Raw genomic sequence first — 16555 nt, 5'->3', positions numbered from 1 at the left:
GTGACAGGGGCCGGCCAATGGCACAGATACCCTGTCACATGGTAAGGGCAAAGGGCCATCGGCGCCATTTTTATTAGTGGCAGCCGACAGCTCGAGAGCGGGAGATCGCTCCCGGGACCACCACTGGGGGGGGGGGGAGTCGGGCGGGTAGAGGAAGCTAAGAGAGATGTTTTAAAGGGTTGGGGTGGGTTTAGGGGTTATTTTTGTGTGCCGTTTTTCCCGCCCTCCCCCAAAACGATAAGAGAATCCCACGAACAATTTCGTCGGGTTTTCCTATCGGTTTTGGGGAGCCCCCAATTTCTGGCGACTTTGAAAATATCGTACGATATTTTCAATCGTCAGAAATACGATTCCGATCCCTACTCACAATATCTGTGTATGAGATGGCTTCTGGAATAGAAGAGAGTCTTTGGAGGGTTGTAGGAACATAGGCCCTCGTGGAGCGAGTACCGGTTCCTAACTGCAATCTGTAATAGTAATTCACAAGATATAGGTATGCGATAGCTTCTGAGATAGAAGAGAGTCTGTGAAGGGTTTTAGGAACATGGGCCCTCGTGGAGCGAGTACCGGTTCCTATCTGCAGTCTGCAATAATAACTCACGATCTCTGTACCTGCGATAACGTCTTAGACAGAAGGGAGTCTTCAGAGATTAGGAACATAGGCCCTCGTGGAGCGAGTACCGGTTCCTATCTGTAATAGAACTCACAGTGTTCACGTCTGCGATCACTTCCAGGCAGTAAGGAATCTTCTGAGCATTCAGGGATGTAGGCCCTCGAGGAGTGAGTACCGGATCCCGTCTTAGCAATCTGAAATCAAGAAGCGAGAGCAGGGCCCCCGAGGAGTGGGTACCCCTAGGTAAGTTTGTGGAGGCAGAGCAGCAGAGAGAAGAATTCCCCCTTGCTAACTCGATTCGTAGTTGCAAGCAAAGACCTTTTAAGGTAGAAGCGGAAGACATCACTATGGGGGACACCCCTGAGGTTCGCGCCCTTGCCAGTACAAACTCTGGAGCTCGCGCTCTTACATTATCAGGAACATAGCGGATCCGCAGTATCAGGCCAGCCCGGGGAGAAGCGGCGAGGAGAAGCCACAGCAGCATATGTCCATCAGACCCAAAGGGAGATGCCACTAAGGTAGAGAGAGTAGAGCGAGGGCAAGAACAGGCACAAACGCAACAAAGAGGGATGACTCAGAACCAGCATCAGGAAATATTTCTTCACGGAGAGGGTGGTGGATGATTGGGATGCTTTCCCGAAATAAGTGGTGAAGACAAAAACAGTCAAAGAATGCAAAGGGGCATGGGATAAACACTGTGGAACCCTAAAGGTTGGAAATGAAGGAAAGGGTGCTGGTGTAGCAGTTACTACTCTTAAGAGAAATATGGGGCAACCTGCATGGAGCGGCAGTTATTACCCTTAACAGAAACATGGAGGTAACCTGTATGAAGCGGCAATTGCTTCCATAAGAAGCTTGCTGGGTAGACTAAATGGACAATTTGATCCTTTTCTGCCGTCCTTTCTATGTTACTATGTTCCTATATGTATGTTCACATATGCAGGGGAGGCACCTCTTACCTTCCCCTTTTATTTCTTCACCATTATAAGGCAAAATGAAACAAGGAAAAAGAAATACATCTCAGATAGCTGGAACCAGAATCAGCATGGCACAATCAAGCAGCCATCTTGAATTACAAAGCAGAGTTTAAAAATGTATCCTGCTTTTGACTAGAAGCCAGTGCAGTTGCTGTAGAGCAAGTCTGATGTGATTGGTTGCTTTGACATCAGATGATCAATCAAACATTGCCCCTATTCCATTATTCTCACCTGTTCTTTAATCTTCTCAGTTATGTCCTTGCTGCCTTAACTCTAAATCTGTAATTTGTTTGTTGTATGTGTATCTTGACTAGATTGTAATCTCCAAGGAGTAGGGAAGGGGTGGTCCATTATGTGTCTCTCATAAATACTCTACCAGGGGTGGCCAACTCCGGTTCTTGAGAGCCACAACAGGCCAAGTTGTTAGGTTATCCACAATTAATATGTATGAGATAGATTTGCATGCTCTGCTTCCACTGTATGCAAATCTATCTCATGCATGTTCAGTGGATATCCTGAAAACCTGGCCTTTTTGTAGCACTCAAAGACCCGGAGTTGGCAATCCTGCATTATAAAAATCATTAATTATTATTATGGCTATACAACCTGTCCATAATATCTCTCCTGATTCCAATCTTCAATTATTTATGGTGTGATCACTCTTTACAGAAATTGGTGTATGATGCTTGTATGAGGTTCAAATGAGGATCTGCCCCAAAGCTCCCTGATTTACATAGAATTATGATGCTAGATGTGATTAAGTGGAAGACGCTTCAAAAGCATTAAGCAGTCAAGTTTCATTAGAAATTAAATCGGAACCCAGAACACAAAGGAGAGAGATTAATAATTTTTAATTTCCAAGTGAATTATTGCATTTTTTTCCAGTTCTGTTACATTTAAAGTAAACCTGCATCTAATTTTGGTCATGGTAAATTAAATATTAATAATGATCCTGATAAAGTATCTAAAGAAATTTAATTTTTTAAAGAGTTCACTATTTTATCTAGTTAGTAAGAATTTGCTTAGTTTATCTGTTTTAATAGAGAGTATTGTTGTACTGAATTAAAATTTTGGGGTGTTGGTTTCATGTCTTGTTACAGTGCAGTAGGAGATGATCTTAATTATTATATTTTATATAGTGAACTGGTTCTAATTGTATTTATTGTTGATTCATATGTTGCCGAAAACTCATCTGTTGTCAACAGTGGGAAACTCCATCATCAAATCAGTTTGAGCTTTTTGGAGAAGCAATTAATAAATTTAAACAGAAAAAAAAATATGCATTTACGTACTGTGTAATATAGAAAATTGTATGTATACTGTGTTTGGTATTTCTTGGTTCTGCTGATATCAGGTAACCCTTTCTAGCTTTGCTGTCACAGTGCACTAATATTATAAGAATCCAATGCTATAAACACCAGCCAGCTATAGATATTGGGTCATATACCATCCTTTGTATTTTATATTCTTTGTTGGCTCAGATCATTGACCTTATTTTTTTTTTTTTTTTTTTTAATTTATAGTTTATTAAATTTCTATAACATTTACGATGAAAAGAAATCAAGAAATCATGGGATACATATCCAAAATTAAAAAACAGAGGAAAATACATTACAGGAAATAAATTTCGCATATTATCCCAACTAAATAGTCCACTTTATCTGGGAAGCCTCTATAAGAAATATTTAAAAGAAAATATGTCTAAATCTAGACCAAAAGATAGATCCTCGTTTTGACCAAATTAATAAACCGTCATGTAGGCTGCTCATGAACCCCTGGTCCCCCTTTATCTAAAAGAAATACCTCCAGGTGTTCAGGTTGAAGAAAAACAAATTTGTTTTTTTGATAGGTAATAATACATTTGCATGGGAATTTGAGGAAGAATGTAGCCCCAATGGCTACAACTCTTCCTCGCATTGCCAAAAACTGCTTCCTTCTCACCTGGGTCGATCTTGAGACGTCTGGAAATACTTGAACAGTTTTACCACAGAATAAGAAATTTTTATTCTTAAAATATTTCTGTAGAACAAGATTCTTTTCAATCTCTAATCCGAAAACCACTATTAACGTTGCTCTAGTTGTTATATCATCCCCAGAAGCTTCTAGGAAAGATGTCAAATTGGGACTTCTGTCAATTATTTCCTCCATCCCACTCTCATTTACTTTCCCGTCCCTCTTATAATTGGAGATATAGTAAATATTTGATATTAATAATTCACTACTTATACCCAGCACCTCTTTAACGTATTTTTTAAACAGCTCTTGCGCAGACAACAGTCTAGTATATGGAAAATTTAAGAATCTTAAATTTCTACTACGAAAATTATTTTCCAACATTTCTATGTTTCTATAAATCATTAAAGAGTCCTTAATAAATGCAGTCCCACTAGTTTGTAAAGAGGTAATTTGATTACTCATCATCTTGTCTACAGATTCCAATTGTTCTATTCTTTTCCCATGGTCTTCAATCTTTCCTTTAATCTCAGCAGCAAAAACAGTGGACTGGGTCATGGATTGAGAAAGTCTCTGTTCCATTTTCATTACAGCCTTCCATATATCTGCCAGTGAGATGTTATCAGGGTCTGCCAATTCAGCTTCCCCTTCCACTATTCCAGCAGACGGAACAGGTTCCAGTACACTGGTTCCTCCCTCTGCTGACTTTGGCACTTCAGTAACATTGGTGGTATTTAAAACACTTACCACCATATTACTGTGATCTTTGACGGCTTTTTGGTCCTGGACGGGACTTGCGCTCATCCCAGAAGAGAAGGATAAATCCTGAGCGATCTCTCCAGTTAGTTGACTCCCCCTTCGGATCAAATGAGTATCCATAGGGCCTTTCATCTCCTTAGAGGCTGGGGTAGATGTTATAGGTTTTATCTTTCTTTTCTTCCCCATTAGGAGCTCTCCACAAATTTCCTACCAGGGGCGCGCCCCTTTGGCGCGCGGCTTCGGCGCGCCGGCGGCTGCGCGCCGCTGTGCCGGTCTTAAATAGCACAGCCCCGTCAGCTGGAAATGACGTCAGGGTTTGGGAGGCGGGTTCAGCGACTCACCGGGGCAGTCCCCCTCGTCCTCTCACGATCTCTCTCGTACCCGGCAGGCTTCCAATTCACCTCAGCTGTGCCGGTCTTAAATAGCACAGCCCCGTCAGCTGGAAATGACGTCAGGGTTTGGGAGGCGGGTTCAGCAACTCACCGGGGCAGTCCCCCTCGTCCTCTCACGATCTCTCTCGTACCCGGCAGGCTTCCAATTCACCTCAGCTGTGCCGGTCTTAAATAGCACAGCCCCGTCAGCTGGAAATGACGTCAGGGTTTGGGAGGCGGGTTCAGCGACTCACCGGGGCAGTCCCCCTCGTCCTCTCACGATCTCTCTCGTACCCGGCAGGCTTCCAATTCACCTCAGCTGTGCCGGTCTTAAATAGCACAGCCCCGTCAGCTGGAAATGACGTCAGGGTTTGGGAGGCGGGTTCAGCGACTCACCGGGGCAGTCCCCCTCGTCCTCTCACGATCTCTCTCGTACCCGGCAGGCTTCCAATTCACCTCAGCTGTGCCGGTCTTAAATAGCACAGCCCCGTCAGCTGGAAATGACGTCAGGGTTTGGGAGGCGGGTTCAGCGACTCACCGGGGCAGTCCCCCTCGTCCTCTCACGATCTCTCTCGTACCCGGCAGGCTTCCCATCATTGACCTTATTTGCCTTGTTCCATACAATGAAATCTGCCCATTTTATGTGTTTATTTAATTAATTTATTTAGAATGCTTCCATTCTGCCAAATGCAACACAGGTTGCTCTGTATAGTTTTATAGTTACACATGTGGTAAATTAATCCTTGTGTATATTCAGTATTTTTTACCTGTGACTACTTATTGTCCTATCTACTAAGAAACATGGGGCAGAGTGGGTCTCGTCTGAACCTCCAGCAGTTCGGAATCCATGTGATAAGTCTCCTTGCTGTAAAGTACAGGAAGTCAGTATAGCCAAAGATTTTTGTGCCTTTTCCCTCTGACAGCGCTGGTGTTGGAAGAACGGGTACTTACATTGTACTGGACAGCATGTTGCAACAAATTCGGCATGAAGGGACCGTCAACATATTTGGCTTCTTAAAACACATTCGTACACAAAGAAACTACTTGGTGCAGACGGAGGTAAGAATGCAAGCATTGCAATAGATGATGCATGCTACTAATAACATTTAAATGAGTGCATGCTGGCTGCTTTTCTCTGTTTCCTTAAAGTTAAAACGAGGAAGAAAAATTAGTGACCAAGGTAAAAATGAAGTAGTGAGGTTACCATTAGGCCGCTTGGATATGTAGAAACTAAAAAATAAATAAATAAATAAATTGGGGGTGTAACAGGGCCGGTGCTTCCATTACGCAAACTAAGCGGTCACCCAGAGCGCCAAGATTTTGGGGGTGGCAAAATCCTGCCAGTGGGAGGTCTAGAGGGGGGTTGTATCAGAGAAGGGAGCACATGTGCTGGAGCCACTGTCACTTGTAGTTAAACTGGGGGAGGGGGGTGAATGGTCAAAGGCTCCAAATCTGCTTGCAGTGGCCCTAGGGTGTAACGTAATATGTTTGTGATGAGCTGTAGCAGATCAGTGCAAAATGAGTTGAGGAGGATGAAATATACAGGTAAATAGTAGCTTGGATGACACCAGCAGTGTTTGTCTTCAGATCTCTAAAGTGAAAGAAGGGCGGCAGGAGAAAAAAGGACGTTGGGCCTGAGGGTCTTTCTCAGCATGGGGGGAGGGTGATTTTCAAAGCCACATCTTGCCAGTAGAAATTGGTTCCTCGGCAGTTGCCCTCCCTGTGTGCAGTTAAAAGTTCGAACGTTGCACTACAACCCGCATAGTTTTACCCGCATGGCTTGCAGGCAAGATTAGCTCACTGGAGGCAAAAGCGTGCATAGGTTTGGCTGAAAAAGTAACCACGGGAAAAGCAGGCACAGTTCTCTGTGGGCACTTTTTTTTTTCTCCAGGGGCAATCATCAAAACAAAAACTATCTGCATAATTTTGCATTGATTATTGGTGCAAATCCTGTGAGGAAAATCTGCCCACCAGGCATGCATCGGCATGGGCAGTTTGATTATTGCCCCTGCTATATGTTAATCTGTCTGTTCATGTAGATATGTAAAGGGCCTGATGGACGAAAGGGTTTTTCCTGGTTTGTGTCTATGGGAATAATGCACAAATAAATCAACAGCATATTGCAGCTATAGGTAGACCATAGGACCAGAGACTCAAACGCTAGCTTCTCTTTTCAAGTATTTAGAATTGCTTATCATTTTCTCCCTGTTTTGGAGGTTTATTTCACTTTCTTCATGTGATATCTTTTTTAAGCGTATGTGTTTATTTTATTTTCACATCCCCTTTTGCCTATGCCAGGGTGAACAGCTCCCGTACAAATATCTTCCATTGTTTCGGTGACCTTTTCTAAGTCATCATTTGATTTTTAGTTAATAAGTGTGCAAGGCTGCTCTGATCTGTGTGTGAAAGCCACATGCTGCACCTTTCTCTGCACATCAGGACTGAAATTCACTGCTCATATAGCGGGGGGGGGCAAAGCTTGCACTATTGGCTTCATCGAGTATGGAAACAGCCAAAGTGTTAGTTCGGTTTTGCTTTTTACATAAGGTCCACTGACTGCTATGTTTGAATTTGGGTTTTTTTTTACTGAATTGGTATTATATTATATGTAGAGTCTTGAGTGATTGCTCTGTTTTTCGAGTCTTGGCAATGTACATAACAATATGCAAGGTAAATCAAACTATTAAAGTGCCTTCCCCAAAGAACTTGCATTTCTCAATACGAGCCTGAAAAGGGTAAAGTGAATTATTCATGGTCACACTGTAGATGCTACGTACTATAGCACAATCTGACTTGGTGTCCAGATTTAACAGTTCTATCTTCTGAACAATAGGTAAGGTTTTATATGAAAAGAGGACATGCTATATATACACATACACATCATATATGTTATATGTGTATGTGTGTGTGTGCATAGCTATATATATATATATACACACACACACACAAAATCTGTAACAAAAAACTACTGTCTTAAGTGTTTCTAGAAAATATACATATATATGGATGTCATGTAGAAGTATAAACAAATGAACTTTAGAGAGAGCACTTTAAAGATAAAGGGGTAGATTTTAAAAGGTGCGCACGTGCGTCCATGTGCACGTGGTTCCCGCCATGCGCACATGGATGCACGGATTTTATAGCATGCATGCGCCAGCGTGTAACAGGGGGGGAAAGCCAGATAACCAACTACCCAGACATAGCAAGCAAACTTGTAGGAATGTTACACAGGATGTGCCAACAGGCCTCAAACAAATACAATCGGCTGGCAAAAAAAACCTTGATCAAACTGAAATAGTCACTTGAATTTGCTAGCAAGTCTTATATATAAGGAGCGTTTGTTTAAAGGAAGTATGTATAAACGGTTATGTATATATGTAGTATATATATACAAGCTAGATATAAACAGAAGATATGGTACAGATGCTGTATATAACAGGAAGGTGTAGTATGCATGCTTTATATATAAAAGGAAGCCATATGTGCAATATAAAAAGGCAAGGGAAGCATGCTGAAAAGCGTCTGCAGATTATCAGCACTAAATTGTTTATTATTAACACATTGTCAGGAACAATATGTCTTTATTCATGACGCACTGGTTGAGGCAATACTTGGCAAAGAAACAGAGGTGCCTGACAGCCACATCCACGCCTATGTTAATGCACTTCTAACACCTGGACCTTCAGGAAGGACAAGGTTGGAGAAGCAGTTCAAGGTAAGCTGCCACTCGTAGCAAAATGAGCTGTGTCTGCTTGCAAGTAGCGGTTCAATTTGTAAAACATTTTTGTGAGCATTAATCTTATGCACAGATGAAAGATATTGTACTACAGTTCATCATCCTTATTCAGAATCATTCAGACTATCACTAAAGCACTGTACGGCAGGGCTATTTTGGCCTTGACCTTGGACAAAAGACATAAGCGGAACCCTATTCTTTTGCTCTCTGATATATTCTTTGGTATTTTTTTTTTTTTTTTTATAAAGAGTGAGAATTTAGTGAAAAAGAACACACAGCCTACACAATAAGGAAGAGACGTTTCTTTCAAGATGAATTGCCATATCACAGAAGCATGTTCCCACTTATTGGCTGGCAGCGTGTGCCCCACGAGAGGACCTATAATTTAGTAGATGGAGCCTCGTTCGCTTCGCCCACCCCCCCTCCCCTCCCCATGTAGACACGGAGTCATTCCAGAAGAGGTGTGAAGAAAGATCAGATGGAATGAAAGCAGACGACTTTGAATGGCTCTGTGAATACCTTTTGTGCCTCTCTGAATTTGTGGCTCCGAGTCTGAGTTCGCAGGAGATCATTAGGCAGAAGTGCTTGGGTCATGGCCATTAGTGCGCCTGCTGAAGAGCTAGGCCACACGCTGCACCCTAATAGTAAGGGGCTTCAAGGGTGGAGGGACGGGGGGGGGGGGGGGGGGAAAGCTCTGTTATTTTCAGAGCAGCGATACGAAACGCATAAAGCAAAATAAAATCTTATTACATTTAACACCAGGTAAGGTTTATTCTACAAGAAACGCAGTGGCTTATTGCCATTGTCCTTTCATGCAATCTCTATTTGCTCTTGTCTTGCTGTTTCAGCTGCTAAGCCAGGCTAACATACTGCAGTGCGATTATTCTACGGCTCTAAAGCAGCATAACAGAGAGAAGAACAGAACCTCGGCCATCATTCCCGGTAAGACGACAGGCTGGCTTGCTGCAGTGTTCAGCTCTCGCTCTACTTTTTTCTTTTTCTACACCTCATGCATTGCATGCTTGAAATATATCATTATTTTTTTGATGTACCGTAAGTTTGCCAGTTTTTTTTGGGGGGTGGGGAAGGGGTAAATTGGCTTTTTAAAAATTGCCATGGAGGGGGATGGGTATGTGTAAAAGTAACCATAGAAAGTGATCCCGTGCGTGTTTTTACAAGTACTTAAAAGAGGCCTTCCCGAAGCCGGAGTTTGCAGGCAGGGAAACCACTTAACATGCTTGCATTCGATTTTCAAAAAGATGAGCGTACCACCTACGTGTTTGCACCTGCACCCAAACAGGCATAAATGTGTACGCCCATGCCGCGTAAGGTTCCGTGTACACCCGCTAATTTTCGAAGCAGACTTGCGCGTAGGAATCCATTTATTCAGAACTGAAGTCAGCGTGTACTTCACAGAGGTGGACTTCATCGGTTTTAAAACTGCCCTCTTAAGGAGCAACAACAGTTGGAAAAGAAATAACAAAAAAATATAGTTTTATACATGATTTTAATCCTTAGCAGGGACTATTTTGTATCCATGGAAAAGAATCTGTGGAAAAATAGTATTGATGCTTTGCTCTGCAATAAAGTTTAAAGTACACATTGTGGGCCAGATTTTAAGAATTATGCGCGGGTGTAGATTTGTGCGCTCAACCTGGCACGCACAAAACTATGCCCGATTTTATAACATGCGCACACAGCCGCGCGCATGTTATAAAATTCAGGGTCGGCGCACGCAAGGGAGGTGCACAATTGTGCAACTTGCACGCGGCAGGCCGCGCAGCCTTCCTCCGTTCCCTCCAAGGCCACTCTGAAATTGGAGCGGCCTCGGAGGGACCTTTCCTTCTGCCCACCCTCCCTTCCCCTACCTAAAACCCCCCCTTACCTTTAACTTATAAGTTATGCCTGCTTCCGGGCAGGTGTAGGTTGCGTGCACCGACGGCCAGCCCGCAATCCCGGGCACAGCGGCAAATGGCTGCTGTGCCTGGAGGCTCCGGCCCATGCCCCACCCCCTTTTTCAAGCCCCGGGACATTCAGGAAAAATCTCAAGACTTGGCTGTTTCAACAAGCATTCCCTTAACTCAGTCACCCCCCCCTTCTAACCTCTCCCTCCCCTCCTCCCTTCCCCGTTCCCATCCCTGCCCCTCCTTCCCTTTCCTACCCCCATCCCCTGCCATCAGGCTGTCTCATTTCAGCTAATTTATTGATAAACGCCAATAAGACAAGACAGAACTCAGCATACATGGCTCAAGGCTTCTTCAATACACCTTTGTTAAATTTTTGACAATTTCTCTTCCTCTAGCCCGTAGCCTCTAGCTATGTCAGCTCCCAAGTTCACATGACCCTGTTTATTGTAACTTTGGTTTTTCTTTTATTGTTTACGTTAATGCTCCTACCCCGTGTAGATCTCGTGATATGATCGAGATCATGAAAGTCAGTATAGAAAAGAGTCAAATAAATAAATAATTAAATAAAATACGTGCATCCCGGGGCTTGCGCGTGTCACCGGGCCTATGCAAAATAGGCTCGGCGCGCGCAGGAGGGTTTTAAAAGGATTACGTGTGTAACCCTTTTAAAATCCGCCCCTAAGGCTTTTCTGTGCACGCTAAAAATAGTGCACTATGGAACAAGGACTTAACATACACATTAAGACACGCCCTCATCACATCAGTGCGTAAGCGCTAAAGCATCATATGCAACAGAGACTTTACCAATCCCATGTAAATTGGCATGGTGTACTCTCTGCATTCACTATTTACCCTGGGCTAAGTAAAGGCCAAAAACTTCATATCAGCCTTGGAACCAGTATATAATATTTACCAGGCCTACTGCAGCCATAAATCTCCCAAGCTAACTGACCCTTTCACTGTGGGCCAATTAATTTGGAGGATTCGTCTGCTCTCCTCTCTCTCCCCCCATCAAAAGAAAGTGCCCTCCCCCCTGGTGTGTAGCAGTCATTTCTTCGACTACCCCCACCCCTGCAAGGAATCCTCCAGAGCGGTAGCAGCAAATTCCACCCTCACCCCAATTGGAATCCTCCTTCCCCTCCCCCCCACCTACCTCTCTAGCAGCGGCAGATTGGCCTATCGGGGGATCGGGCTTCCCCTGGTGGGCCGGTCGCTCCCATCACATGATTTTATTTTTTTTTAAACTTCCCGGCCAAAGACAAGAAGAGGGTCTGCTCTCGCTGCGCCCCGAAGAGAAACCTGCGGGCAGGGCCGGTGGAAGCACTAGGCCTGGGGCGCCGCGAGCAGTGGTATCCCGAGAGGAGCCAATGCACCCAGGCACAGGGATGCTCATGCGGCGCTGCGACAGGCAGATCGGCAAGGCCATGGTGAGGCTCACGTCACCACGGCCCGAAGAAAAACATCGCGTTTAAACGCGCTGATGCTCCTCCTCCTTCCTGCCCGTGTGGCCCCGGAAGTAAACGTTCTGGAGCTGCATGGGCAGGAAGGAGAAGGAGCATCAGCGCGTGCAGTAGAGGAGCAGCGCTTACGGGCCGCCTTGAATCCCAAGTCGCAATGGCCCAAGAAGAGGAAGAGTCCCGGTAGCAGGGCCGCCGCGGCCCGAGAAGATCAGGGCCGCTGCAGAGCCCATCCTGCGGCGACCCGCAAAGAGGAGGCCCAGAGGTGAAAGAGAGGCTGAGAGTCTGTAGAGTGTGTGTGTGTATGAGATGAGTTGAGAGATTGTGTGTGAGAGTGAGAATCTGAATATTTGCAGAGACAGCATGTGAGAGCCTCTGAGTGTGAAAGAGAGACAGCATGTGCCAGTGAGAGACTGTGTGTATGAATGATTTTATATGAGAGAGCATGTGACAGTGAGAGCGTGTGTGTGTGAGAGAGAGAGAGAGAGAGAAATGCATGTGAGAATGAGAACCTGACTGTGTGTTTGAGGGAAGAAGATGGAGAGAAAATAAACAGAAAAAAGACAATATAAAAGGAATTGGAAAAAAAAATAAGAAAGGGAAGGTGTGGAAAAAAAAGCCTGTGACCAACCAATTAGAAAACTAAGATCAGACAGCAAAAGTAAAAAAAAAAAAAATTACTTTTTAGTGATTGGCACATGTAATCTTTGGGAATGTGCAAGAATAGCACTTTCTCTATGCGGATCTCACAATGTACGAGATCAGCATGGAGAAAGTGGAAGCCCACGGGGCCTGCACAGAGGAGGCAGCAGAATGGGCTTCAGTGTCAGTAGCAGCAATCGGCACCTCCCCAATAGCCATGCGGCATCAGTGGCAGCAGAGGAATGAGAGAGGCTCTGAGGTTGCTGGCAAAAGAAAAAGAGGGGGGTCTGCCTTTAGTGTGTACATGTGTATGAATGGGACTCTGCCTGGGGGGTGTATATGTGTGAATGCATGGGTGCCTGCCTGGGGGTCTGTGTGTGTGAGAATGAATGTGTGCATGCCTGGGGGATGGGGAGGGAGTGGTGTGAAAATGAATGGGAGCCTGCCTGGGGGTCAGTGTGTGTGTGTGTGAGAATGACTGGGAGCTTGCCTAGGTGTGTGTGTTTGTTTGTATGTGAGGGAGCCAGTGAGTGTGAGAGCATGAGTGTGTATGAGAAAATCCAAGGGAGTAAGAGTTTGTGTGTGGAGGGGGAGAGAGTGTCTTAGAGCCTGAGAGTGTGTCAGTGTCAGTGAGAGTGAGAGGTTATGGTGGGTATAAGAGCATGAATGTGTATGTATGTGACAGTGTATGTGTGAGAGAGAATGGACATGTGAGTATGTGTGAGAGAGAGAGGATAACCTCCTAATCCTCGACAATATCAGGGTGACTGGAAATCAAGAGCTCCCACAGAAGGAGACAGCAGGGGCTTTTTAAAATCCTTATTAGTTTTAATTATTGAATATTATTTGATGTCTGCTCTTTTTGAAATATTTTATTGATATTATACAAATTTTTGAAAATTTCCCTGGGTTAAATTACTGGAGGTTCTATTCATCAGCAATTTTGAAATATATATTTTTAGTATGATTTTCCTATTGTGATGTTTTATAGTTCTTGATTTTATTGTTTGATGTTTTATGAGGAATGATGGTATTTTCTGTTTTTCCATTGCTGCATTACATACAGTCTAACTTGTTGTGATTTCCAGTTCAGTTTGTCTGTGCATTTCTGTGTATATTTTATGGTCCCTTTATTCTGTATTTGGTGACTCACCAAATTGTATGTGTAATTGGGTACCCATGGGCCAGTATGGAGAAAACTCCCCAGGACCACTATTTTCCCACAATCCACCCCTGCTCTCTAGAACCAGGTTCTTACCATTACAGAGGGGCCGGATCTTCATGGGTAGGAGGGATGTCAGTGCTGTTCTGCCTGTCCTACGACAGCCACTTAATGATGCAGCTAGGAGGTGAAGGTTTCTTAGTGGCATCATCTGGAGGTGGCTGCAAAGCTGGCAGGAGGGGGCCCCGAAGTTCCTGCCCTTCCAGAACAGTAAGGGTGGGTGGCAAGTGGGCTTTTCTGGGGAGGAGGGATTGATTCTAAATGTAATGGGGGGTCACTCTCATTGGGAATTCTGCTGAGGGGGAAAGGTGTTTCTTAGCACAGGAGATGAGGTGGGGGAGGGGAACATTTTTTTGGGGGGGTTTTTTAATGGGAACCCCCGAACTGCCTGTCCCAAAGTGAAAGGCTTGGCTAGTTCAGGAGATTTCAGTAGGTAGCTAGTAGACATTTTTTATTTATGTGCACACTACTTCTGTGGCCAGAATATAATTTGCACACAATAAAACTCTTTGCATAGCCAATTAAGGGGAGTTTTTTCATGAATATAAAATTTTTATTGACTTGAATGATAAACATTTTTTTTTACTGTGAGTTCTACTGCATAAACCCCTATAATTCATGTTGTTTTTGGACATAAGATGATTACAAGCATGAAGTACTTGTTTCGAGGGCTCTAGCCAGCTACAATATGATCCCTCTTTCATCTTTTTTTTAAATGCTTTTTCCATTGCTTTGTTGTAATTTGGTAGAAATTGAGCACCATGCTCAAGTCACGCAATTGATACATTAACATTTTTCAAATAAGAATAAAGCGCAGTATCACACTGGCTGTGTTAATCCACAACTGAATGTTCTTTGTTACAGTGGAAAGGTCCCGGGTTGGGCTTTCTTCACTGGCCGGTGAAGGCACCGACTATATCAATGCTTCCTACATTATGGTAAGTTGAGTAACTAGTTGCTGAAATTCATTGACTAGTCATACCATATTACTCTGTAGCTCTGAAAAGGAAGCGATGGGAATTTTAAAAGCTTCCAGATACAGAAGCCAATGTGCTAAAGTGTGCTGGAAGGTGCTTGCTATTTTTGCTGTTGGGCACTATATGAAAATTAATACCAGTAGCAAAACAGTGCACATTGGTTTTCTATGGACTTCATCATAAAAGGTTTAATTAGGTGTCTATGAGATGTAGCTAAATATTTTGCAAAATTGCATTTGCAAAGTGTTCTTCACACATAGTTTAATTATGTGTTCACAGCTAGCGAGCTGTTTTTCATCACTATCCTCATTGCCTATTTGTTTGCAAATTCGATGCTGAATGAAAAAGTTTTCATGCTAAAATGGCTATATGTGAAAATAAATTAGCCATTGCGCACTAAATAAACTGATAGTGCCTGTTGTCACATTTAACATGCACTAACAGCAATTTTTAGAGCACTAAGTTGCCTTTGCAGGTTTAGGTATGCATTAGTATGCTGGCCTCACAAATTCAACCAAAACAGTGACAGAACTCAAGCATGCTTGAGACAGTTGCAGAGGAACGTAGGGAAGGGGTTATGAAAGGCAATGACCAGAAAGCAAGCAGAGTTTGTGGAAACACTGTGGGCAGGTGCAATGGGGCAGTAGGGATGTGCATTCGCTTTTTACGAATTAGACAATGTCAATGACATGACAATGACATTGTCTAAATCGTAATGGATTGGATGTGCCAAACCTTTTGCCAAAATGTCGTATTCATGATAGTGCGCACTAACGGAGTTACTGAGCACTAAATATCTGTTAGTGCGCAGTAATACCAATTAGTGCACACTGTGTTCTAGCTAACGAACTCCTCTGAATAAAGAAAAGAGGATTTATATTCAGACAACAACCAACAAGGACTGAATTGCATAGGCTAGGTAAACAAATAAGCATGGGAGTAGCTTGCTTATTGCGGCAGTTACTACCCCTAACCAATTAAGCTAGATACTTCACTTAGATGCAGCTCCAGCACTGCTCTCTACATCAGTGGTGGGGGTAACTAGAACCAAAAAGTTACTAATAAGGGCCAAGAGTAATAGATAAGTATGAGAAAAAAAAATAAGTGTGAAAGCTTGCTGGGCTGACTGGATGGGCTGTTTGGTCTTCTTCTGCCGTCATTTCTATGTTTCTATGAATTGATACTTTTTAAGTTGCATTTTTTTAGTGCGCACTAACAGTTATAGTGCACTAACACATATTTACGGGCGGATTTTAAAAGCCCTGCTCGTGTAAAACCGCCCGGATTTACGCAAGCAGGGCCCTCGCGCGCCGGCTCACCTATTTTGCATAGGCCGCCGGCGCGTGCAGAGCCCCGGGACGCGCGTAAGTCCCGGGGTTTTTTGAAGGGGGCGTGTCGGGGGCGGGGCCGAATGACGCAGCGTTTCGGGGGCATGCCGGGGGCGTGGTCGAGGCCTCCGGACAAGCCCCCGGGTCGGATGACGGCGCGCCAGTCCGCTGGCGCGCGTAGATTTACGTCTGCTTCTAGCAGGCGTAAATCTAGGGACAAAGGTAAGGGGGGGGTTTAGATAGGGCCGGGGGGTGGGTTAGGTAGGGGAAGGGAGGGGAAGGTGAGGGGAGGGCGAAAGAAAGTTCCCTCTGAGGCCGCTCCGATTTCGGAGCGGCCTCGGAGGGAATGGAGGCAGGCTGCGCGGCTCGGCGCACGCAGGCTGCCCAAAATCAGCAGCCTTGCGCACGCCGATCCAGGATTTTATAAGATACGCGCAGCTATGCGCGTATCTTATAAAATCCAGCGTACTTTTGTTTGCGCCTGCTGCGCAAACAAAAGTACGCGATCGCGCTTTTTAAAAAAATCTACCCCTTAGTGCGTTGTAAATTCTATTAGGACACACTAACTAACCTGTTAGTGCGCACTAATTAACCTGTTAGCGTGCACTAATGA

General features: G+C 44.2%; 1 protein-coding gene across 3 annotated transcripts in view; it reads left to right on the top strand.

The window, feature by feature from the left end:
- PTPRZ1 (protein tyrosine phosphatase receptor type Z1) overlaps positions 1 to 16555 on the top strand; it is a 352752-nt gene that overhangs the window by 315354 nt on the left and 20843 nt on the right. For all 3 annotated transcript variants that reach the window (XM_029615443.1, XM_029615442.1, XM_029615444.1), the window contains 4 exons: positions 5597 to 5732; positions 8242 to 8388; positions 9258 to 9351; positions 14502 to 14575. In XM_029615443.1, coding sequence (XP_029471303.1) covers positions 5597 to 5732; positions 8242 to 8388; positions 9258 to 9351; positions 14502 to 14575 — 451 coding nt within the window. The remainder of the gene's footprint in view (positions 1 to 5596; positions 5733 to 8241; positions 8389 to 9257; positions 9352 to 14501; positions 14576 to 16555) is intronic.

The sequence above is a fragment of the Rhinatrema bivittatum genome, chromosome 9 (genome assembly GCF_901001135.1).
Source record: "Rhinatrema bivittatum chromosome 9, aRhiBiv1.1, whole genome shotgun sequence".
In the NCBI taxonomy this organism is placed as follows: Eukaryota; Metazoa; Chordata; class Amphibia; order Gymnophiona; family Rhinatrematidae; genus Rhinatrema; species Rhinatrema bivittatum.
This window is presented reverse-complemented; position numbering and strand designations above follow the sequence as displayed.